The sequence below is a fragment of the Aythya ferina genome (assembly GCF_964211825.1).
Source record: "Aythya ferina genome assembly, chromosome: 17".
In the NCBI taxonomy this organism is placed as follows: domain Eukaryota; kingdom Metazoa; phylum Chordata; class Aves; order Anseriformes; family Anatidae; genus Aythya; species Aythya ferina.
In genome coordinates, this window is record NC_140316.1 from 11,965,463 (window position 1) to 11,988,996 (window position 23,534).

Here is a 23,534-nt window from a genome sequence, read left to right on the forward strand (position 1 = left end):
AGACGCTTCCCATAGGTCAGAAACTCCCAGATGCGTCTCTTTTTGCATCTTTTTAAGTCAAAAATCAGTATGGTTCTAACTATTGAGAACTTGTATATCTTTAATAGATAGTTCAGATACTATTGTGTATCTGAACTCTTAATATGGAAGTATTTTTATGCTCAAGCGCAAGTATTTTTAAGGCATAGCCAATGAGAAGTTGCGTTTTTGCACTGGGATAGTATGTAAGGATTTTCCATTTTGATAGTGGAGGGAGCTGTACAAAGAAGCTGTTGAGGGGGCAGTGCTTGCTAGTGGCTAGCAAGCAGTAATGTAGTTCCCATAGTGCCTCTGGAGCTAGAAGTTTTGGCTTGAGCTTAATTCTAAAATAAGGAGGGGACTCACTGTCCTTGATATACAGCTGCAGTCTGTAATTCTATCTTTGTTCATGTTCTAAACAACACAAAACCAATAATCTTGTTAGAATCCTACCAAGAAGAAAAAATGAAATCAGAAAAATAAATGAAGAATAATTCTTCAGTTTAAGAGAAGAGTTGAGCACAGTTTGATGCTTTTTTTTTTTTTTTTAAGAAGCAAAACTTGTGTTTTTTGTTTGTTTTTTTTTTTTACTGTTAGATGAAAGTTATTACAAGAGGTAAAAATGATGTTGGTTGTGTTAACATTGAGCAGCCAATACCACACAGATTACTTTGGAGTGGTGTCTTACAAGACTAGATGTTTTAGAAAAGTAACTTGGAGGCTGGAAAAGAAAGGTTCTTGAGCATTTGACAGTTGTGTAAACCGCTAAAAAGTTAGGAAGGGCTACTGCTCAACCTTGTTCCATGTAAATGGCTGACTAGAGTGGGTAGGTCTGAATTGCTCCTGGTACAATGCTATTTGCAGGTCATTGTTCCACTGCCCACCTGGAATGCACGGAGCCGAGAACCTGTGACTGACAACATGGAGAAGTTTGCTATTGAGACAGAGCTGATCTACAAGTATTCCCCTTTCAAATCAGAACAGCAAGTGATGGAGCAGTTCAATAAGATCCGTGGTGAGAAAGGTATGTATCTGTGGTGCTGGTCATGGGCAAGGAATTTGGGGGTTTGGGGGGGATTCACCTGATCAACTTCTTGCTTGCTTAGGCACCTTGGTGATCATATTTAACCTCAAGCTAATGGATAATGGAGAGCCAGAGCTGGATGTGACTTCTGACCTCCAAGATATTCAGATGGCAGAAACACCCCCAGAGGGAACGTAAGTATGACTGATGTTACAGGCCCTTGGATTCTGATCTAACTATATTTTGCGGTTTATCTGTATGCTGTGTGCATACGTTTGTTTTTTTTAAAGCTTCTCTTTCTGCGGTGAGTAGGAGAGTTTAGATGTTCTTTAGTTCTTCAGCAGTTTAGAGTTGATGCATTTACATAGCTCACAGATGTTATGCTTGTGTGTTTGTTGTGAATTTACGCCTTGACTTGTCTCAGCTTAGTCAAAGCAGGCAAACTCAGTACCCTTTTTTTAATTATCTGTATTAAGGAGAGGAAGCCCTCAGCTATAGGTTTAATCTGTGCCAGGATATGTCACAGGATAGGGAAAAGTAGTATGGGGAGGTGATTCTGTTGGTCTTTTTGAACCTGGGTACCAGTTTCTTGGGAAATAAGAATCTTACAAATTTTTTCAACAGAGAAACTTGTTCATTTGGTAAGGGTAGAGGATGAGACTATGACAGTAGTAGGTGATGGCTGTTTTTTAACCAGAGAATAACTAAGGGGAAAAATTTTGAAGGAAAAAGGAGGGACAAGGATGAGCACTCTGACAAATAAGACATTGGTTATTCGGGTAGTAAATTGATGGGGTCATCTTTGAGGTACATGGATATAATAGGGAGAATGTCTCCAGGTGGTCCTACAGTGAAATGCTGAACAAACTGATAAATATCTGTAAACATCCATCTCCTACAGAAAGCCTGAGCGCCGCTCCTTCCGTGCCTATGCTGCTGTGCTCTATATCGATCCTAGAATGAGGATATTCATAAATGGACACAAAGTACAAACCAAGCGACTTTCCTGCTGCTTGTACAAGCCAAGGTAAGCATTAGACCACAAGTCTGCATATGTGTGCAGGAGTTTCCATACAGAAGAGGTTTAGCATTTTGCTCTGTGTGTATCCTGCATAACTCCATGTTAAAGCCACAGAAACAGATCACAAGATTATAGGATGTGGGTTTGACATCTTGGAAAAACAGGAAGATAATGGAAAATCTAATGATTTTGTAAATCAAAAGTAGCTTGTGCAATATGTCTCCTTTAAAACCAAACACAGAATCATAGAATGATTTCAGTTGTAAGGGATCTCAAAGACCACCTAGTTCCAACCCTCCTGCCATGGACAGGGACACCTTCCACTAGATCAGGTTGCTCAAAGCCCCATCCAACCTGGCCTTGAGCACCTCCAGGGATTGGGCATCCACAGCTTCTCTGGTCAACCTCTTCCAGTTGCCTCACCATCCTCATAGTAAAGAATTTCTTCTAAGTATCTAATTTAAACCTTTAAATTTGCACAAGTCTAGGCAGATGATATCAATTACTCTTCTCTTATCCACCAGCACTATCATCCTATCTTTGGTGACTTGTGAGGTGTGATTTGCCCGTAGTGAAGCAATGTTGGCTGTTGCCTGTCAAGCTAATACTTACTCAGCTTCTTAAAATTTGGAAAGTGGTATCAAACCTCACAGAAGTCACACGAGATTGCATCCCTTGCTCTCCCCTTGTCAAAATAGTCACTCGTTTCATTTTTAGAGGCAGTCAATTTGGTACAGCATGACTTGGCACTGTAAATCATGGTTTGCTAGGTGTCCTTCTGTTTGAAGTGATCATTTTTATGCTTTACATCAGGCCTTGGTAGGTACAGCATTCTGCTTGCAAGATCTGCTTAGGAAGATTGTCTTCAGGAAGCAGTGTATTCTCTCCTGTTTGTAGGGTTGCAAGTCAGCTTGTCTTCATCTCTGAAGGAAAAGCATTTAACCTGCTTGTCTGCAGGTTAATTTTTTGGTGTTAGAGAACAAAGAATGGAGATTTGTCACAAGATTTAGGGTGTTTAAATGCCTTTACTGTGTAAATTCAGATTTTACTGCTATTACAGTGTTCTTCATCAGGAATAACAGCTTGTCTCTTGAGCAGGACACTTACTGTCCTTTTGTCACTGTTCTTTCTGGAAGCTATGTTTCTGTGGGTTGTATAGTCAACTACTAATACGACCTTACTGTTCAGGTGACAGTAAAGGATATCCAAGACCATGGAGGAAGTAGTTCCTCTTTCCAGAAGAGCTCCAGTTATCTTCTACCTTTTGCTAGAGATCAGTGAGAGACTTCTCAAAACCTTTCTGGAGCCTGTAATGCCCAGGAGTCAGGAGCAGGCTGGTTTTGTGCAAATCATTCAGCAGCATTTGTAGGTGTGATACCACAGTAGCAGACTCCCTGGAAGCTGCTTTCATCTCTGAAAGAGTTACTTCATCTGTTTCCTCCCACGGTCGCTGTTGGAACTTGTTTAGCAGTGCAGGCTGTACAGCTAGAAGGAGGCAGGCCATTTTGCATGTCGCTTTGTATGTAAGCCCTCTGAATGGCCAGTGATCCCAGCAGACATCCAGTGTTGGTGGCTGCAGAAGTAGCGTGTGCTGTTTTGCTTTCTTTGGCTGTTGCTGTGAACCATGTGTTATTGAACCACGTGCAAGGAGTTCACTTTTATGAGGGCACTCTAGGACAATTGTAATGAACCTCTTTAAGATGGATGAATATGTTTTGCTATCATATCATCTGGATTTCTTGTCTGTTGGTCTTATGTATGTCTTTGCTAGGTACAATGTTCCAGATCACTTAAATGTTGGCTTTCCTGGCTGTGGCCAAAGTCATTTGGAGTCAGAAACTAAAGTGAAACATAATGGCTGGCTGGTTTCTTCTTTTTTGAAATGGTCAGTCTCTGGGACAGTTTATGTGGAACCAGATCTGAATTCCAGTAGTCCTTGGTTTGCTTTTGGGATAATGAACACTCCTGCAGGCACCTGAAGCTGGTATGGGGAGTAGGACTAGGGAGAAGGGCGTGGAGTTGAGATGACATCCTTCACTGCCTCTCTGGGTTGTTCCACAGCTGTGCTCTGTGTGTCCTATTGGAAAGGTGAGGTGTACCTCACTTTCTAAAGCTGTCTGTGATCACACTCAAGTACTTCTCTGTCTCAAGAGGTGTGTGTGTTGAGAGAATTCATCTTCACCCTGTTCCCTCCCAGCCAGGAAAGTAAGGCAGGATGTGGATGAGGTAATGTGATTATGCCAGCATGTTGAAGGTAGTTCTGGTTTTCAGAGTACGTTCTGGCTCTTGGCTCCAGGTAGCTTAAATCACCTTTTAAGTAGATTTGAAGAGACTGTGCACACAAAACCTTATTCTGGTTATTGGGTGATTTTCTGGAAGAGTTAGTGTGTGTCTGCTTTATCTGCAAGGAGGAGGTCCTTATGAGTAGCAGCAAAGGAGTTTACTAGATGCAGAAATGCGTTTAAGTGGACTGTGCTTGTGTTTTGAGTTTACTGGACTTGAGAGTAAAGGATTTCTGATAGTGAGACTGTTTCTGACATCTGAGCACATACGTGTTCACCCACAGAACCATACATAACCAATCTTTTTCATCTGTGCAAGGTGATTTCTCACGGATCTTGATAGACTATATTTCATTTGGGGGAATCTTACCTCATTGGGACTTAGATGTGTTTCCTCCTACTTTAATGAGCTGGTCAATCAAGCTCTAAGTTGTTACATTTTCCCATATATAAAAACAGCATTTTTGTGGCTTTTACTTTTGGCATAATGGTGGAGAGTTGTTTTTCTTCTTTTTTTTTTTTTTTTTTCCTTTTTCCTCCATAAAAATGTATTTTAGACAGGATTTTCCTTTGGATACTTCCAAAACCTCATGTCCAAGGTGGCTCAAGTTCTTTCAGGCTCTGGTCATCCTTGGCGTCATCTCTTTCCCCAGTTACACACCTCTATGTAGAAGTGACGCATACTCATAAGCTTTTGCCTCTTTTACTCTGCAATAGTCATAGTTAGATTGTAATCTGCATTTGGCATTTCACGTTACAGGGAAGGTAAAACAAGTCACTGCAAATCAAACACTTTACAAGGTTGTGAGTCACATGTGTAGCATATGGAAATGTCCTGAAATTTTGAAGCTGCAAGTTGAAGCTGTGTTCAGACAATTCCTATACCACCTAGAGGCTTTGAGCTCGCCCTGCTTAAAGACATGAACTGTGGAACTGCATATGTAGATGGCCATTTGCAGGAGAGAGGAAGGGGCATTTGTGTAGAATGGGAGGATTTGGAGAAGTTTTATAAATATATTCTGTCCTCTTTTTCACTTCTGAACTAGTTCCCCTTAACCTGGGGATTTCTTCCAAGAATATGGGATATGTTGTACCTCCACTGGATAATGTAGAAGTGGGTATTGTGGTTGCAGCAACAGCTAAAGCATCTCTGACTTAAAGATATGTCCTAAGTACTTCCAAAAATGGCCAGTTACTGATATGTAAACCTCCTTCATTTATTGAATCTGTTGAAAAAAGTAGAGTAGAATGTGAAGATCTTTATTCTCCAGGAATACAGTGATGAAATCTCGGTTTGACCTTACTGCTGAGATTGCTAATTAAGTTTTGATCATCACAGGATGTACAAATATACCTCAAATCGTTTCAAGACCCGTGCAGAGCAAGAGGTGAAGAAAGCAGAGCACATGGCAAGGATAGGTGAGTCTTTGGGTTATGCATGTACATCCTGATTTTGCTGTAGCAAAAGAAAGGAATAAAAGAGGCTATCTTGCTGGATATGACCTGGATTGCTTGTTTCTGTGATGGCTGTGGTTGCTCAGGCAGTTAGTTATTACAGTAATTACAGGCGATTGAGACTTGCTTCCATGCAGTGGAGGGAATTTACATAATTCCCTAATACCACTTCCTATAGAGAATACAGGTACAGAATAACCCTTTAAATGCACAGCTCTCCGCTTGCTCCACCTGAAGCCTCACCTACTTGTTATCCCATTGTTCTGCTCTCACCTTTTTGCATATCTTTACCTTTTTGGTTCTCTTCTCCTTCCGTTACTTCCCTCTTGAGGCAATTGTTTGAACACAGATTTTTATTCTATCACCTGATACATACTGATTGATCTGGGTGTTGATTTTTTTTTTCTTGCTTCAAGACTACCCTTTGTATATTTAGTCTGCCTTCCTTATTATGTCTTGTCCTCAGGAGAAACCAAATTTGACAGTATTGGACATTCAGGATATAGAAATAACATGAACATATATATATATAGCATATATCTTTGTTATATTTCATAAATTTACCGTACAAATCAGTCATCCCAACCCATGTTGAGGAAAACCCATAGAGAACAAGGAATCTTGAACTTGTACGACATGTTATATATGAATTATGTATTAGAGGATTGAATTGTGTATTATGTACTATGTAATGCTGACTGTGACTGCTGATCAAGTTTAGGATGGCTTGTCAACGGTATCCTCTCATATATAAGATTTTATTTTGTACCTTTTTATGCTACTTCGTCATCTCTCCCTTGTATATGTTAATCCTGTCTTTGGAAATCTGTTACCTCAGATGAATGCCTGATGATATGATGTCTGTACTAAATGGCTAATACTGTTCTTTCTCCTTGTGTTGTAGCGGAGGACAAGGCTCGAGAAGCAGAGAGTAAAGCTCGTGCACTTGAGCTGCGCCTCGGGGGGGACCTTACGCGGGAGTCCAGGGTGAGACTTTTGCTGTTCCAATGAGTTGGATTTTAAGTATTGAGGGGGAAGGTTTAGAACTGTGCTTTTGGAGCAGAGAACTGGCTGATTAGCATCTCCTTTTAGCACTTTGGTATGGGAAGCAGGTGGTGACTGCTGTTGGAGATAAGTTGTCAGCAATGTTCAGTCCCAGGCAATTGTGTGGTGTCGTCACCACAGGACATGCTTGAACGTGTTTATTTTCCAATCTGAACAAGAAGCACGCTGACATTCCCATGCATACAGCACACAATATCAGGTGGGAAGGCAATGCCTTGTTTGAGTTTTACTGTGAAGATGCTATATCTGATGTTCTCTGAAGAGTCTGGGTGAATGTCAAGTATTTGAACAGAAGTAAAAATGTTGGTTTTGTTTTTTTTTTGGCTATTCTCTCTGATTGCCCTTGCAGTTTGCTCTTAAGTTTTCTCAAGCTGTTGCTAGAGAGTTCTTTTTGTTTCCTTCTGAATGGTACTTTGTGAAGCCACAGCTCCTGTGCTGAGACCAGGGGCTTTTTGAAAGGTGGGTAAGGCCTAGGCCTAGCCAGCACTTAGGTGGAAAGAGGATTTGTGGGAAGTGCCAGCAGGTGATATTAGCATAAAATTACTTTCCTTCCTAATGACATCTAATGGGGAAGGAAAAAAAAAGCATTTGAGTAGCCCATCTATTTCCATTTTGTGTCCAACCATTTGCTGTGTGGTTTTAGTTACATTAGATGTTTAGTTGCCTTTGGATATTTTCTTCCAAGCAACTGTGTAGCTACTTAACCAAGGCAGCAACTGGTGCTACCCTTAATGTTTTGGTGTGCTAATTATTGTCCTCCACAGCTGGTGCATTCTTTCTACAATTTTTCCCCCTTCAAAAAGATCTCAGAAGTGAGTTAATTTCATGAATTTCACTGTGAAATACCTCTTGGCAGGTGACATTACGTCAAGCCCAGAACTCTGCAATAACCATGCGCCGGGAGGCTGATGTAAAGAAAAGGATTAAGGAGGCAAAGCAGCGGTGAGTAAAAGGCAGTTGAAAGCTCTGATTTTCTCAGGCTGTTCACTCCATGTGCTTTGAGTGTTTCTTCTGCTTTACTTCATGTGGTGGGGTGAGCAGTTCAGCTCAAAGCTTAAATACTTGTGAGTACTCTATATGCCCTGCCTGTTTAACCACAAGTTTGGTCTTCTGGTTACTTCTGCTATTCCCATCTTGCTGTAAGAAGTATTTGAATTTGGCTTTGTTGTTGTTGATTGGTTGGTTGTTTTGGAGATATTTACCTGGTTTTCACATAAGGTTTTTTCATTGCTTCACTTATCTGTTACAATTCAAAACAAACAAAAAAAAAACCTCTGGTTACAATTAAAGCTATTATTTAACCACAGGAATATTTCTCTTTTTGTATATCAGTTGTCTGCAAATTTGTCATATACGTTTGAGAAAAATTAGTTTAAATTAGTGTACACTAATTAAAAAAATTAGTGTACACTAATTTTTAGTTGTGTATTATTACTGCATAATGCTCATGAATGCACAGCTCAGGTTCTCGTAGTATCTGATGGTAGTAGTAGACAGTTAAGAGATCTTCAAGAATTTAAACTTTAAAGAATTCCAAGTATCTTCAACTAACCACTTAGAGAAGTGAAACGACTTAACTGGAACAATGCACATTAGTGCTTAAAAATTTGATGATTAGAGGAAAAATGGAAGATCAAAAATCAGAGGAATGAGTAGGACAGTGGTGTAGACTATGCCTTTTAATTGTTAAAAAATTTGGCCTCATTTGATGATACCTTCAGCCTGGAACAGGTATCCTCATGAAAAACAATCTGTGGTTTTCATGAAAGCTGTGAAATCCATGTAAGTTAGTCTTTGAAGAGCAATACTTCTATTAAATAAAGAGGTTCTGTTTGATTTTACAACACTGCTAAATTTCTTGAGGCTTTCTGCATCACAGGAAATACAATTCATGATAATCAAAGACTCAGATTCAGAAAATCTGTATGTGCTCACAAACATAGTTGAGGCCAACTTCTGTTGAAGTCATCACTATAAGATAGAAATCATGCAAATTGCTATCCTGTCATTTCCAGGAAAAAAAAAAAAAGGTTCTTTTTGGCTGTGTGTTGTATTCTTCAGCTTTCGAGCTTTGAGTAACGTTATAATAACATTATTTGAATTTGAATAACATTATAAAATTTGTAATTACGAGAATTTTCCAAGAATCTGAATATCAAAACTGTAGTTTTGTATCAAAATCTTAATTTTCATGCTTGATTTAGCATTTATTTCAATCTAGAAGATACGAACCAAAATCACATAGAGGACCAGTCTGTGCCTAACAGTACTTTCATAAGACTCAACTGCAATTTTTTTCAAAACGTAGATCTGAAATAAAAACCAAAATCCATTCCTATAGGAGAAAATGTATCCAAATGAATAATTAAATTGCTTCAACAGATACTGTCCAGCCTAAATTGATGTTTGTATTGCAAAGTCATTTTTTTAATTAGTCTTCAGTTGTAATGTGATTCAGTATCATGTTTCAACAAAAACATTTTTTTGGTTTTTTTTTGTTAGAAATAGTGGAATATAGGACAAGTTTTTAGACAAAACCTTAATGCTCAAAGGTGCTGGAATTTTCATGCCCTTTGTCTAATAATTAGCAAATAATTTTGATTCCAAAATCTTTATTTTTAATATCTCAAAGGTTCTGTTTCATTCTTTTACAGGGCATTGAAGGAACCCAAAGAACTGAATTTTATTTTTGGTGTGAATATTGAGCAACGTGAATTGGATGGCATGTTCATTTATAACTGCAGTCGGCTGATAAAGATGTATGAGAAGGTGGGCCCACAGCTGGAGGGTGGCATGTGAGTTTTTGGAGATTTTTCAGCAATAATTTGCTTAAGTCTGGCATGTTCCCACACATAACTTTGGCCTTGCTATAATCATTCTTCGTGAGCATGAGACCTTCTCGTTTTATAAACCTTCAGTGTGGATTCTGGCAAATAAAATGTATTTTTATATTTCTCAGTATTTCCCTAGCTTCCCAAATTAAAAAAAAAAAAAAGTTATTTTTTATGACCACAAATTTTGGTCATACCTAGAGCAGTATGAGCCTTGTATGCTTGTTACTGATGTCTGGGGCTAACAGGTGAATACTGGTAGCAATACTACTTCATTCTAGGGACAGGGAGAATTGGTCTTGAAAGCAAATACAAATATTTGAGCCCACCTTGCTTTTTTTCAAAAATACCAGCGCTAAACATTAAGTCTGAATCAAGTCTGGTTTAGAAATCTAGTAAGTTCAGAATAGTATTATTGCAGGAACGTGTTTCTGTAATCCACTATTTTCAATGTTGCTTGTCTGAACACTGACCTAGTAGTTTAATGATGCTCATAACTGTATGTTCCTCTTCCAGGGCATGTGGTGGAGTAGTAGGTGTAGTGGATGTGCCCTATTTGGTTCTGGAACCAACCCATAATAAACAAGACTTCGCTGATGCCAAAGAATATCGACACTTGTTGAAGGCCATGGGAGAGCATTTAGCTCAGTATTGGAAAGATGTAGCTATAGGTAATGAAGCTTCACCAGCTGCTTTTACCAGCTGCTGGAAGGGGAGGCTTTGGTGGCTGGAAAGGAGCTAAGGGGGAGGACAACCAAGAGTGAAGGTGGTGATTTTTGTGATAATAGCTCCGTACTGAATGGGGGCTTTTTGTTTTCCAGCCCAGAAGGGTATCATCAAGTTCTGGGATGAATTTGGCTATTTGTCAGCAAACTGGAACCAGCCTCCATCTAGTGAACTGCGCTACAAACGCCGAAGAGCCATGGAGATTCCTACCACGATTCAGTGTGGTGCGTCTGACCAGGCTGCAATTAGGAGGCTGGTCCTCCCTGGGAAAGGGAGAGAGGGAGGGAAATCCTGTCTGCAGTTGGGGAGCAGCTAAATGGGTAGGAGATTTGAGGTGACCTCCTCTATAATTGCTCCATTCTGAGGCTTGCCTCCTTTTGTGAGTTGCCCTTGCTTGCATCTGCTGGCATACTTTTAAACATCTTAAAGTAAGGTTTCTTTCCTGCACAGTCTTCAGGTTCTTCTTCAGGTGCACTTAGAGAATGGGACTGGTGTGGTCAGTAGCAGAATTGAGAATGGGCTTCAAAATGTCATCTGAACTGGAACTGACCAGAGCCCAACAATGGAATAAGATCCAAAACTCCCCAATAGGCAATGGAAAGTAGTCAAGTAACTTTTACTCTGATGCACTGGTGTGTTAAATGGCTCAAGGCGTCATCACAGAAAGGAACCATTTACAGTCATCTTTTGAACTTAATGAAGATTGTCTTTTGTTCACCCCTGAATGGCTATGGCTAAGTCCTTGTTCCAGCTGGAAGAAGGGAGATCTTTATATAAGCACTTTCTCTTTTGATAGAGAGCTATCAAACTTACCAAAGAGGACGAGCTTTCCTGTCATTCTTCTTGACCTTTTCTATTGACATCTGCCAGGGCCTGTGAAGCCTTTCCAGAGACTGATTTAAGAATATTTGCCTTTTCTTGGCAAAATGTGATTTTTAAGATGTTGATTTTCTGGTAGTCCAGTAATGTTCTGGAAACCAAATCTAGTACATCTGGCTTATCTAAAATGTATTCAATTATTACCTAAGTTTAGTGGATACATCTCTGAGGTGTTGGGTGTTGACACCAGTAAGGGACAGCCTGCCTTGTGAGATGAGTGGTGATTTCAGGACAGGCTGTTCAGTTTCATTTGTAAGTGCTATCATTACAGCAGTGAATGTGAAATGTGAATTCGTCAAAGTACTTTGTGAACGTGGAGCAAAAATTGACTTAGCATATCTTGTTTGTTTCTTTTTTTGCCACTGGTCTTAATTGTCATTGGATATATTTAGGAAATTGGTGTGGTCCTTGGACTTTAAATAGGCTTGAGAACTGCTATGGGGTAAAAGCTGATTTTGTGGCTTAAGATGTATATTTCTGACTTGCAAAGTGTTTATTACCTTAATAGATGTGTGTCTGAAGTGGCGAACACTCCCATTCCAGCTGAGTTCAGTGGAGAAGAATTACCCTGATACCTGGGTATGCTCTATGAACCCTGATCCTGAACAAGACAGGTAAGAATCAGTTAATATAAAGAACTTTCTGCAGTGTGTCTTATTTGTACTATTTTTTTTTTCCTAGTCATGCATTCTTTGAGAACTATTGGAGGGATAGACAGGAATTCTATACCTGTATGGTACACCTGTAAGCTGTGCTCAGAGTCTGTGAATGCATGATGATGGCATACCTATTTGGAGCTGACACATGGATGGACATGGCACATTGCATTGTGTATCCTCAGCCACTTTGCTGATGACACGAAACTGGAAGGGTGGATCATACGCTGCAAGAAGGACGAAGTTTTCCCCGTCCTCTTGGGAAGGGTGGGTTTGGAGGTTCAGGAGAGGGGACAGCCTGAGTCACCAGGACATACTGAGAGAGCCCAGCTGAAAACATCTCTGCAGAAAAAGACCCGAGGTCCCTGTGGGCACCAAGCTGAGCATAAGCCAGCAATGTGCCCTTGTAGCAAAGATGGCCAACGGTGTCCTAGGCTGCATCAGGAGGAGTGTTGCTGGCAAGTACAGGGAGGTTGATGAGTTGAGGTATTAATGAGGTCAGTCTTAAAGAGTATCCGGTGCTGGGCTGCCCAGTACAAGAGATATGCACATACTGGAGGGAGTCCAGTGACGTACCACAAGATGAAAGGACTGGAGCACCTCTGCTGTGGGGAAACTCAGAGGGATGGGACTGCTCGGCCTGGAGAAGAGGAGGCTCAGAGGGGATCTCACCAATGATTTGTATGTACTTGAGGAGAGGTGAAAAAAGGATGGAGCCAGGCCCTTTTCAGTGGTGCCCAGTGCTAGGGCAAGAGACAATGTGCACAAACTGAAACAGAAGCTTCCCCTTGAATATCAGGAAATTCAAGGTCACTTACCATGAGAGTGGTAATAGGCATAGGTTGTCCAAAGAGAGTTTGGAGTTTGTCTTCTTGAAGTATTCAAAAGCTGTCTACACGTGGCCGTAGGCAACCCATTCTAGGTGTCCCTGCTTGAGCAAGGGTGTTGGACCAGATGGTCTTGAGAAACTTCTTTCTAATGTCAGCCATTCTGTGGAATTTATTTCCTTTATGTTTTTTCTGCACTGCCATTGGAGATATGATTGTAGCTATAGTTTGTGCATGTTAGCTTTAATATAGGTAGCAACTGAAGAATAGTCCCAAGTGGAGGCTGGGAGCAACATGGGTTCAGTGCTCAGTCTTTTCAGTTGTCTCTGTTGCTGCTGTTGCTCCAACTCATTAGGCACACAAGCTGGAACAACACCTCTGAGTTGCAGTGAGCCCAAGAATTGCATTTTGTTCACTTGAGGAAGCAGCACATTGATTCATACCAAAGGTGTGTTTCATTATTATAAGATTAAACAGAGTTCACTACTTCTTTGAATAAGAAAAATTATTGCTCTAGGCTTCTCCTTTCTGTCTGTGGAGAAAGACACTGCTAGAATTTGATTCTTATCTTTGCTGTATAATGAGAGAAGCTGATTAGGCTGTAAGTCAGGAGCCTTGGTTAAGTGTTTTAAATACAAATGAATCCAGGTAGAATCTGTTAATTGGAATCAAAACATTGATATATCCATAACCAGAAGAGCTACAAAAAGTGTTTATGGTGATATTGGGAAAATACTGATTTTCTAGCTTCTTCCCTTTGGCACTTGTCATTTGAAAAGTATGGGTGATAACATCCCTGTAGCTCTGTGTGTTCATGCTGTGATGTAGTTGTAATGGGGGCTGTTTCACTCAGGATGGATGTCCTTAGATGAAACTCCTGGGGGCAGAGCCAAATCTGCAAGACCAACAAGAGGCTGCCACATCTCCAGCACCCTGCGTTGAAGCAGTAGCAAGGCTGGGAATGTATTCCCAGTAGACAGACACAGATACACCACACGTAGCTGGCTGTACAGCTCAACACATGCGGACACTCTCAGCACTCAGACACAAACACAAAGCACACCAGTAACCTCATCCTGCTCTTTCTCCTCTGGTCAGGATGAGGACCATCCGTATCTGCTGCCCTCTGCTGCCTGTCTTGATAGCTACTTGCAGTGGGATATATGGGACCTGAACTCCCACAGACCCCCTCGTGTGGACAGATGTAACAATCACCCCCCTGAAACACACACACGGACACTTGCACACTATACACCCCACAGTTTTCCACCTTGGACACACCGTCCATTTGGTAGCAGATCCTGGATCTTTGCTCTTCACCGGTGTCTCCTGCCTAGAGACTCCCACACCCCTACCTACAATCCCACACCCCTCTGCAGCAGTTGGTCAGGACTCCCCATTCCCTGCAGTAAGCATTTTTTCTGAGGTCTTGCTCCCAGGCCAGCTCACCTCCTTGCTGGCATGTCTGGCCCAACGTTTGCTGTGAAGCACACATTCCCTTGCACACCTGCATTTGCTGCAGCTGGTGCACCCCAGGCACACAGGCCCCTATGGGCTGTGGTCCCACTTGAGCTGCTGGCACTCAGACCCCCATACACACACATGCACACAGAACAGAGCCCCTCACTCAAGAAAATAGCCAGAAATGGAGTTTAATGTGAAGATGGGACAGTGCTGATCAGGTGCAGGGCACGGCCCTACATGCGTACTGACCAGCCTCCTCTTTACATGACAGCAATCCTTATTATCCTTTTATCTCTTTGTTTTCCCATGTTTATTCCTCCCAAAATCACCTGAATCTCCTCCCTACCCTGCCTTTGGTTCCTCCCCTTGATCCAAAAGATGCTTTGGAGAGCTATTCCCATTGACTGGACACTGGGGCTGAGGCTGCCCTTGGAAAGCCCTGCCAGAGCCCAAATGGGGTGCCTGTTCCTCTAAATATTTAATCTGGGTTCCCTGAAGTGCATTTGGGACTCTGTGTGTGTGGGCATGGGCCTTGGAAGGGCTGGTGACTCCTGTGATGGCCTGAGAGTAGCCAAAGCAAGGGTGTTATTCAGGTTTCCCCCGCATTTCCCTTTGTGCTCTTTTGCCTATGTGCAGACAAGCTCTTTTATCAATTAACCTGACGGAAATATGAATTAATAATAAATGAAATTTCTTATATATGCAATATCTTGAAAATCTGGAATGGTGTGGCTGTACGTTATATGAAAACATGTTGGAATTTCAGTTGGAGCATGAGTTGGAATTCTTTACTTTTCCACAGGGTGCACACATCCTGTTTCCAGGGAGGTGGGAAAGAGCAGGCAAGACTCCTTGGAGAGGTGATCCAAATTTCCGCTCATTTCACCTTCTTTGAAAGAAATCTCACTCTGGAGGGATAAATAACTCGAATATTTTTGTATTGAGTAGGCTCACTTGCCCTTTCTATCAGTGAGTGCCACTGTGTCCCTTTATGAGGCAGGTTTTCTGCAGAAGTTGTCGTAGAGGCTCCTTTGCCTTTGTTGGTGCCAATAGAAAGCAGGGTGTACTTGCAGTCCCTGTATTTTTGAACTTGCCTTCTTAAGTGCTCTACTCTCTGATGTTTCTTCCCGTTTCCCTGTGCCATGGATTTGGACACCCTTACTGCTGTATTTTGGCTGTCCCCCAGCTATTCTGTTCCAGGTATTTGCATAGTCTGAGGGACAACCGAGGCTTTGGGAAGCACTGCTGTTGCCAGCATGGGTCAGGGGCCTCCAGCTTGTGTGCCATGAGGATTGCTGCCTTTGTGTAGATAATGGTGATCATCCTGTAGCTGGTGTCTAACTTGGGTCACTTTCCTACAGCCTTTGCACTCCCCAAGAACCTATATTACAAGTCTCTCTCAGGGCAAGCTAGAAAGAGGTCCTCGGTATGGTGATGCAGTCAAATTCTTACCTGTCTTTGTATACCTGTCAGCTCCCAAACTTTGTTTACTATGGCTCCAGGGCTCTGAGTTGGTAATTCCCAGTGTAAATGGTTTGTTTCTTACTGGTTGTGGTTTTGATCCTTAAATCATGTGTGTTTCCCAAGGAGAAAATGGCTTTCTTTGAGATAGTGGCCTCTGCAGAAAGGAAAGGGGGGTTTACTGCTGCACTGGGGATGGGACACGGGGATGGTGCTGTGTGGGACAGATGGTGCAGGTACTGCTGTCTTTGCTGAGGTTGTCTTACATTTCTTCGGTCCTAGATGTGAAGCTGCAGAGCAGAAGCAGAAAGTACCACTAGGAACTCTGAAGAAAGACTTGAAATCACAAGAGGAAAAGCAGAAACAACTGACAGAGAAAATCCGCCAGCAGCAGGAAAAACTGGAAGCTCTGCAGGTAAATTGGAAGGTCTCCTGCTAAGCATAGCAGGCTTCCAGGGACTTCCTTAGTGCAAGCAGGTGATGCTGAGAATAAAATCTGTTTCAGCCTGTAATAGCACATATGCCATGTGGCATTCATGGGGTAGGGGTTGTTGTATTAAACAAGCATCTTAGATTGTATTTCCTGCTAGGATGATGGGGGGACTGCTGGATTCCAGGTCTTGAAAGACAGCAGAAAATACCTGCTTTGCAATTACTGATTTTTAAACTGGAAGACTTTTTGCTAGTATGTGTTCATGCAGGTTCTGACAGCTTTCAAAAATAAATTTTCTGATTTTTTTCATTTTTGAATAGAAAACCACTCCAATTCGATCTCAAGCTGACTTGAAAAAACTGCCTCTGGAAGTGACTACACGGCCCGCAGGGGAGGTAAATGGGATACCACTGTAGGCTTTGTACTCTTCTGTGCTATCCTTAACTGTTATTGAAAAGCAAAGCCTGACTTTTGTCTCCTCTCTCTGTACCCTAATCTGTTTTGGAACACCCAGTCACAGACTCGACTTCAGCGCCCGCGATCTCCTCCTTTACCTGATGTAATTAAAAATGCTCCCAGCAGACCACCACCAGCTACGCCTCTTCCCAGGTCTGTTAGTCAGCTGAAAAAGAGTTCTCCAGCTTGTTCAACTGTTAGCTCTCCCAAATTGGCAAGCATTCTCTCCAAGGAGGAGGCCAGTACTTCCAGGACGCACCACCATACTGTGACAGCTGGAAAGTCTAATAGCACTTCAAAAACTCTTGCCAAAACAGCTACAGCAACAAAACCGTCCACTGCTGTCCTGCAGAACCCCAAAAGCCCACGTGAGATACCCAGCTCAAAAACTGCCAAGGCGCCAACAGTAAAGAAATCTGCCACTGTCAAATGCCCACAGGTGAGATTCAAAGGGATGAAAACTATCCTTACCAATTTTTCTGCATAACCCATGTTTCTCTGTCACATGGGATTTATGCCTCATTCTCTGCACAGGACAAGATAACTCCTATTTTATTCTTGGGTTAGAGTGCCATTCTACACCTCTAATAAAGGCTTGTTTCATCTTTTTCCTGTTAGACCAGACTATTTCTCCAGACAAAAAAAAAGTGCGGAATGGTAGACTTGAGGACTTATGTTATCATATGGCACCCTCTAAATCCTTCATGAAAAAACAATTAAGATATCAAAGGAAGATACTGAGTGTTGAGCTTTTTAAAAATTTTTAAATATTTGCATAAAAGATTTTGTCTGGTAGTGTACTTGAATTATAGCTAGTGCTTTTTTGCTTCTGCAGGCCTCCACAACCCGGAAGAGGACCTTATATACCACAGAGGAGGTGTCTGAGGGGGAAGGGGAATACAAGAAGGAGAAGACAAAACGGGGCAAATTTGTGGCAGTGAAAGAGGAGAAGGATTCCAGTGAGGTTGTGGTAGAGGTGAGAGTGCACTGGTTTCCCCAGCAGAAGATATTTGTCAAGTGTTTATAATCTTGTCAGGAGACAGCTAATCTGAGCTCTCTGCTTACAGCTCACAGATAGTGCAGGAGAAGAAGAACTAGCAGAACTGAAGAAAGCTCAGAAAGGTGAGAAATGAACCCATGAACTCTTTTCCAGTATATAACATAATGAAAAAGAGCTCTTGCAGAACTAGATTCATTGGTTAAGCTATATTAGCAGAGAAATGCTGAGGGTGTTATCTAGACATGCTGCATGTGAAAGGAGAGGGGCAGAGAGACCTCTAAGAATAATTATAGCCAGGATGGCATTGTACCTCTGCTAGAGCAGTTAATTTCTGCAGCTTGTTCCCCAGGAGCTCTATGGAAAGCAACCCACTAGGAACCCATAGCAAATTGTCCTAGTCCAATACAAGCCTGAACAGCATGCGTCAAACAGCCTAGAATACAAGAGAAACAATATCTGAGAATGCCATATCATTTCCTTGCATATTGATGTTTCTAAGTAGGAGATGAACTGTATGAACGTGGTGTTTTTATGGTTCATGTACTGCTTGAAAGAATTGTCACAGTTGTAGGTTCGCTCACAGATGAGGGTGGCTGTCTTCTCTAATGACCACGCAGAAGGTGCCCTCCAGCACCTGAATTTGCAAACATCTTTACTGTCTTCTTCCCTTCAGATAAAGGGCTGCATGTGGAAGTGCGTGTAAACAAGGAGTGGTTCACAGGCCGAGTCACAGCTGTGGAAATGGGCAAGCATGCAGTGCGCTGGAAGGTGAAGTTTGATTATGTTCCCACAGACACCACACCAAGAGATCGCTGGTAACTATCTTCAGCTACTAGATTTTTGAGGCTTGTTTTGCTTTCAGGAGGAAGACCTTGTTTTACTTACACAGGTGCTGAAGACAAAAATATGTTGCTGTCATATCAGGGAGAGTGTGTGCGCTCAGGACTGTCCATCTGCTTTTTAAAGAATGAACACAACACACTCAGTACAGTCTGCTCATCATTTTAGTGTGATCTTCCTGTGGAGGCAGCTGTTACGTAATCTAGAAGTCTCAGTGATGGATGTGTACAGGTTCTGATGAAGCTAACAGCATTTCAGATATGGCTGATGTAAGAAAAACATGTGTATCCCTTCCCCCCCCCCCCCTTTTTTTTTTGTCTTCAGGGTAGAGAAGGGCAGTGAAGATGTGAGACTGATGAAGCCTCCATCTCCAGAGTATCAGACTCCAGATACACAGCAGGAAGAGGGGGTTGTTGTGGCTGAACCTTCTACCTCAGACTGTGTCAGAATTGAGCCAGACACCACTGGACCGAGCAGTAACCAAGAAACAGTAGACTTGCTAGTTCAAATCCTTCGGTGGGTTCACAGTGCTGCTTGTGAGCTGCTGCAGCCTGATTGCTCTAGTCCTTCTATCTCAATCTCAAACTCTGGCTTTGCTTTTTCTTTCCTGCATAGGAATTGTTTGCGATACTTCTTGCCTCCAAATTTTCCTGTTTCCAAGAAGGAGCTGAGTTCCATGAGTTCAGAAGGGTTGCTGGCATTTCCCTTGGTGAGTTCAGTACATCTAGAAAAAAGAGTTTTTTGTTTTTTTTTCCCTTACACATTCCATTCTTACGTCAATCCTGCGTCCTATGGAAGTTATTTGTATCCTTAGTGTGATTAACATAGTGGAGAAAAAAATTAGAGTTCTTGAAGCGTGCCTCAGTTTTTCTGAGAGAAGATTTTGATGAGGAATTTTTTATTACCATACATCTGTGTGAGAACCCTGTTGGCTGCTACAGTCTGGAGTTCTTGTCCATTGCAGTTAAGCTTTAAAGAAGAGGGGCAGGGGCCAGGTTAGAGATACATAGAAGTGAAATGTAGGCACATCTGTTTGTTATGCCCCAGTCTTAAAAGTCCAACTTATGCAGAGAAAATCTGAAAAATAAGAGAACGTGGACGCTAACGCCCCTTGTACATCTCCAGATGTCCAGGCTCACAAAAATAGAGCAGAGTTTAAAGATTCACAGCCCACCTGTCCCCCGTGATATCATTGTCTTTAAATTGGAGAGACATGAATTTGACAGATGGACCACCCTGTGGGTAAGGATGGTCATGCTAAAAGAGTTTGTAGTCAACAGCTCAGTCACAGTATGTTGGTAGCTGGATTCTTCTGGAAGCTGCAGGTACTGTGGTTTTCTTTACAGCTGGTGCCTTTTTTTTAAGGTACCATCTGTTGTTTTTTGTCTTCTACAGAAAGAGTATTTCAAACAGTATGAAGTGGGTCTGCAGAACCTGTGCAATTCATATCAGACACGTGCTGATGCCCGGGCCAAAGCCTGTGAAGAAAGCCTGCGCAACTCAGAGAGAAAGCTGAAGGAGACAGAAGAGAAACTGCAGAAGCTGAGGACTAACATTGTGGCTTTGCTGCAGAAAGTACAGGAGGTAGGCGAGGAAGGGGTGTGAAACCAGAACTGCACCACAGGTAGCAACCTTCACCAGACCGAGGCCAGTTCAGGCACCTGAGACGTTTTAGTCTACGATTTAGCTGTGCTTCAGTTCTTACTCAGTTTGGTTCAACTTGGGCCCAGACCGTCAGAAGCTACTAAGTGCTGCTGCTGCCGCCCACCTTTCAGGATCTAGGCCTTAGTGGCCATGAGGAGTGTTAACTTTTGTAGTTGGAACTTTTGTGTTGTGTACATAGCACACAGTTTTTATTAGTTTCTGCTTTGTGCTATTAAACACGGCACGGCAGGAATTTCTGTCCTGTTCTCGTGCAGGAAGCTGGTGTTAAATTCTGAATCTCTTGTATAGAAATGCAAGGCTTTAAACAGTACTTCAAATAAAAAACTTTGATTAAATATATTTATTAAATATACTATCAAATATTAAAACATTATTTCATGTAATATAATGTTACTAATAAAGTCTGCCAGGCTCTGAGAAGGGAAGTTGGCAGTGCTTTCACAGCAGATGAGTGCAGCTGCGCACTCCTGGAGAGTGCTGGCAGGCAAGATTCAAAGGATGATCAGGACGAATGCTGCAGAGGATGCTGTGCTGCTGTACAAGAAGGCATTTTGTTTTATTCATTCTTGCACTGCTCTTCAAGATTCACTTTTTCACTAGTATTTCTTGTGCTTCTGGTTTCAGGACATTGACATTAATACAGATGATGAACTGGATGCATATATCGAGGACCTGATCACAAAGGGAGACTGAATGACCCCATTATACATCCTAGGGAAGTGCAGAGGAGCTGGTTTCTTCTACGGAGATGTGGATTCCTGCAGTGGAGGACTGTGACAGCTGATGAGAGGAGAGGGTTTTTAGACAGTACTTCCTTTGTATTGATGTACAACTCGTTCTTGTGACTTCACATGAAAAAGACATTCGTGCTTTTGGCAGGAAAGTTTTTAACATTGTAGTTCTTTGAATCTATTACTTTTGTTTATAAATATTTATTTTTAAAAGACATGGGAACTGTGCCTGGTATGATGGGAGGGTTGCTGTATGTTTCTAGTGAGGTTAACGTGTGGGTACCCATTTTTGCATCTGGGGCGTATACTAAACCTGAAAGACCAGAACATCATGCCTAGCACATTGTCTCTAATAGGAATCTGACAGCAAATTAAAATTAGGTCTTGAGTCGTGGAAGAAGAAGTCAGGACTTTGACTTCCAAGATGCTGACCTGGGGTGAGAGAAATCCAAGCAAGGAATCTGAGCAACACAGAGGAGATCAAAACAGTCTCTGTGGGAGCATGGGTAGCAGGGATGAAATCTTGAAGGTTCTGGCAAAGTCGGGTGTGGGGGTAGGGGATTGGCATTTGCCAGCGCAATGAGGTCGCTCAATAAGTCTCTGTAAGTAGATGGAGTTGTCATGATGCTAACAGCTCAGAGGATGAAAATACTTTTAAAAGAGTGTGGCCTCCTCAGTGACTCTCAATGGATTGTGATCATTAGAGAGAGGTTTGTGTTGCTTTGCTCCAATTGCTGTTCCAGGTAATTTTAATTAGAGTGCTGTAATCTGGAGCCCTGCACTGATGAATTGCATCTGGCCCTGGGTCAGCAACAAGGACAGTGTTTTTCCAACTTCCTCCCAGCTGGAGGCTGCACTACAGCTCCTAGTAGACCGCTTGTGGCACAGATGACTTGGTTTGAGTTCATTGGTTAGCCATCATCTCAGGTCTGCTAGGACAGGATGCCTATGAACTCAGTGCTCAGGAAACTGAAATCTACAGCCTGATGGCGTAAAGAAACACTGTGCGACCAAAATGGTCTCACCTTCAGGAACACCAAATGAAATGGGCCTTTGGAGCTGTTTTGGTGGCTGAATGTGTAACAGATGTTGTAGAGAAAAAAAAAAATAAACATCTGTTGCACAAAAAATCTCAAGCAGTAATAATATATAGTACTAGACAACTCCTAAGTTTTACATACCATAGGGGGAAAAAAAAAAAACAAAAAACAACAGAAGAGAAGGTAGATTTACTTATTTGCCTGCATTTCAGGTCAAGAAAGCATATTGCAAGAATAGCATACAATTTGAGACTGATCAGTGTCTTTCAGAATGTGTGTACCCTGACTCCCTTTATAAATGAAGGTAAGAAGCATCCCCCCAACCACTCTGCACATTCCTGGGTTGGAGGGGCAGTGTTCCTTAAATGCAGGAACAAGCTCATTGTAAAGCTGTGGACGTGGTCTGTCTTGATTTCAGTAAAGCCTTTGACACTGTCTTCCACAGCATCCTCGCAGCTAAACTGAGGAAGTGTGGTCTGGATGATTGGGTAGCAAGGTGGGCTGTAAACAGGCTGGAGGGAAAAAGGCAGAGTTGTGGTCAATGGGATGGAGTCAAGTGGGAGTCCTGTGTCCTGGGGTGTAGCAGAAAGGTTAGTAGGTCGAGAGAGGTTCTCCTCCTCCTCTGCACTGCCCTGGTGACAACATCTGGAGTATTGCATCCAGCTGTGGGCCCCTCGGTTCAAGGACAGGAGCTTGAGAGAGTCCAGCACAGAGACACGAGGGTGATTAAGGGAGTGGAGCATCTCCCTTACGAGGAGAGGCTGAGGGAGCTGGGTCTCTCTAGCTTGGAGAAGAAGAGACTGAGGGGTGACCTTATTAACGTTTATAAATGTATAAAGGGTGAGTGTCAGGAGGACGGAGCCAGGCCCTTCTCAGTGACAACCAATGATAGGACAAGGAGCAATTGGGTGCAAGCTGGAACATAGGAGGTTCTGCTTAAATATGAGACGAAACTTTTTTATGGTGAGGGTGACAGAACACAGGAACAGGCTGCACAGGGGGGTTGTGGAATCTCCTTCTCTGGAGACTTTCAAAACCAACCTGGACGTGTTCCTGTGTGACCTGACCTAGGTGCTCCAGCTCCAGCAGGGGGATTGGACTAGATGATGTCTCAAGGTCCCTTCCAATCCCTGACGTTCTGTGACTCTGTGATATTGGAAGTTAATTGCAGTTTATTGGTTAATTGCAGTTGCACACTGGTTCATCAGGTGATGTTCCCTTTGTAGAGCCTGAATATTATGTTAAGGTCAAAACAAATCTTTGTCCTTTTCAGGTGGCCAGCAGGAATTCCGAACTAGATTTCATTAAAATACAGCTGAAAGATTACGCAGCTTGCAGTCTTTATTTCATAACATGAGGGAGTATGCTAATGTGGAACCTATAGTCCTCACGTGTTTCTTAAGCTTCATGAAACAGTTTGATCCCTACTCTTCCTCTCCTCTCCTGTTAGGAAGGCATTACACAATTTTACTCCTCTGTTCTCTGGGAACATCTCTTTTCCAGTTTTAACTTCTCTTAAGGCATTTCATCTTTTTGTTCTCACACCAAATATTTTTGATCGAGTTATATTTCTTCCCTAGAGTTACTTTCTACAGTGCAACTGATGTGTAACTGTCCCCTCTCAATTTCCATGTTGCTAGGAAAAGGAAGGCAAGAGTGC

General features: G+C 42.2%; 1 protein-coding gene across 2 annotated transcripts in view; it reads left to right on the forward strand.

Moving 5' to 3' along the window:
- MORC2 (MORC family CW-type zinc finger 2) overlaps positions 1–23,200 on the forward strand; it is a 39,288-nt gene extending 16,088 nt beyond the window's left edge. The window contains exons 7-26 of one of the 2 annotated variants that reach the window (XM_084539343.1): positions 883–1,042; positions 1,125–1,236; positions 1,944–2,069; positions 5,685–5,764; positions 6,705–6,787; positions 7,722–7,807; positions 9,520–9,660; positions 10,213–10,367; positions 10,518–10,646; positions 11,810–11,915; positions 15,992–16,124; positions 16,463–16,537; positions 16,657–17,037; positions 17,434–17,574; positions 17,666–17,720; positions 18,272–18,413; positions 18,763–18,954; positions 19,054–19,147; positions 19,834–20,022; positions 20,728–23,200. In XM_084539343.1, coding sequence (XP_084395469.1) covers positions 883–1,042; positions 1,125–1,236; positions 1,944–2,069; positions 5,685–5,764; positions 6,705–6,787; positions 7,722–7,807; positions 9,520–9,660; positions 10,213–10,367; positions 10,518–10,646; positions 11,810–11,915; positions 15,992–16,124; positions 16,463–16,537; positions 16,657–17,037; positions 17,434–17,574; positions 17,666–17,720; positions 18,272–18,413; positions 18,763–18,954; positions 19,054–19,147; positions 19,834–20,022; positions 20,728–20,796 — 2,649 coding nt within the window. In that variant the 3' untranslated portion in view covers positions 20,797–23,200. The remainder of the gene's footprint in view (positions 1–882; positions 1,043–1,124; positions 1,237–1,943; positions 2,070–5,684; positions 5,765–6,704; positions 6,788–7,721; positions 7,808–9,519; positions 9,661–10,212; positions 10,368–10,517; positions 10,647–11,809; positions 11,916–15,991; positions 16,125–16,462; positions 16,538–16,656; positions 17,038–17,433; positions 17,575–17,665; positions 17,721–18,271; positions 18,414–18,762; positions 18,955–19,053; positions 19,148–19,833; positions 20,023–20,727) is intronic. The other variant, XM_084539344.1, reaches the window with a different exon arrangement.
- The last annotated feature ends 334 nt before the right edge of the window (positions 23,201–23,534 follow it).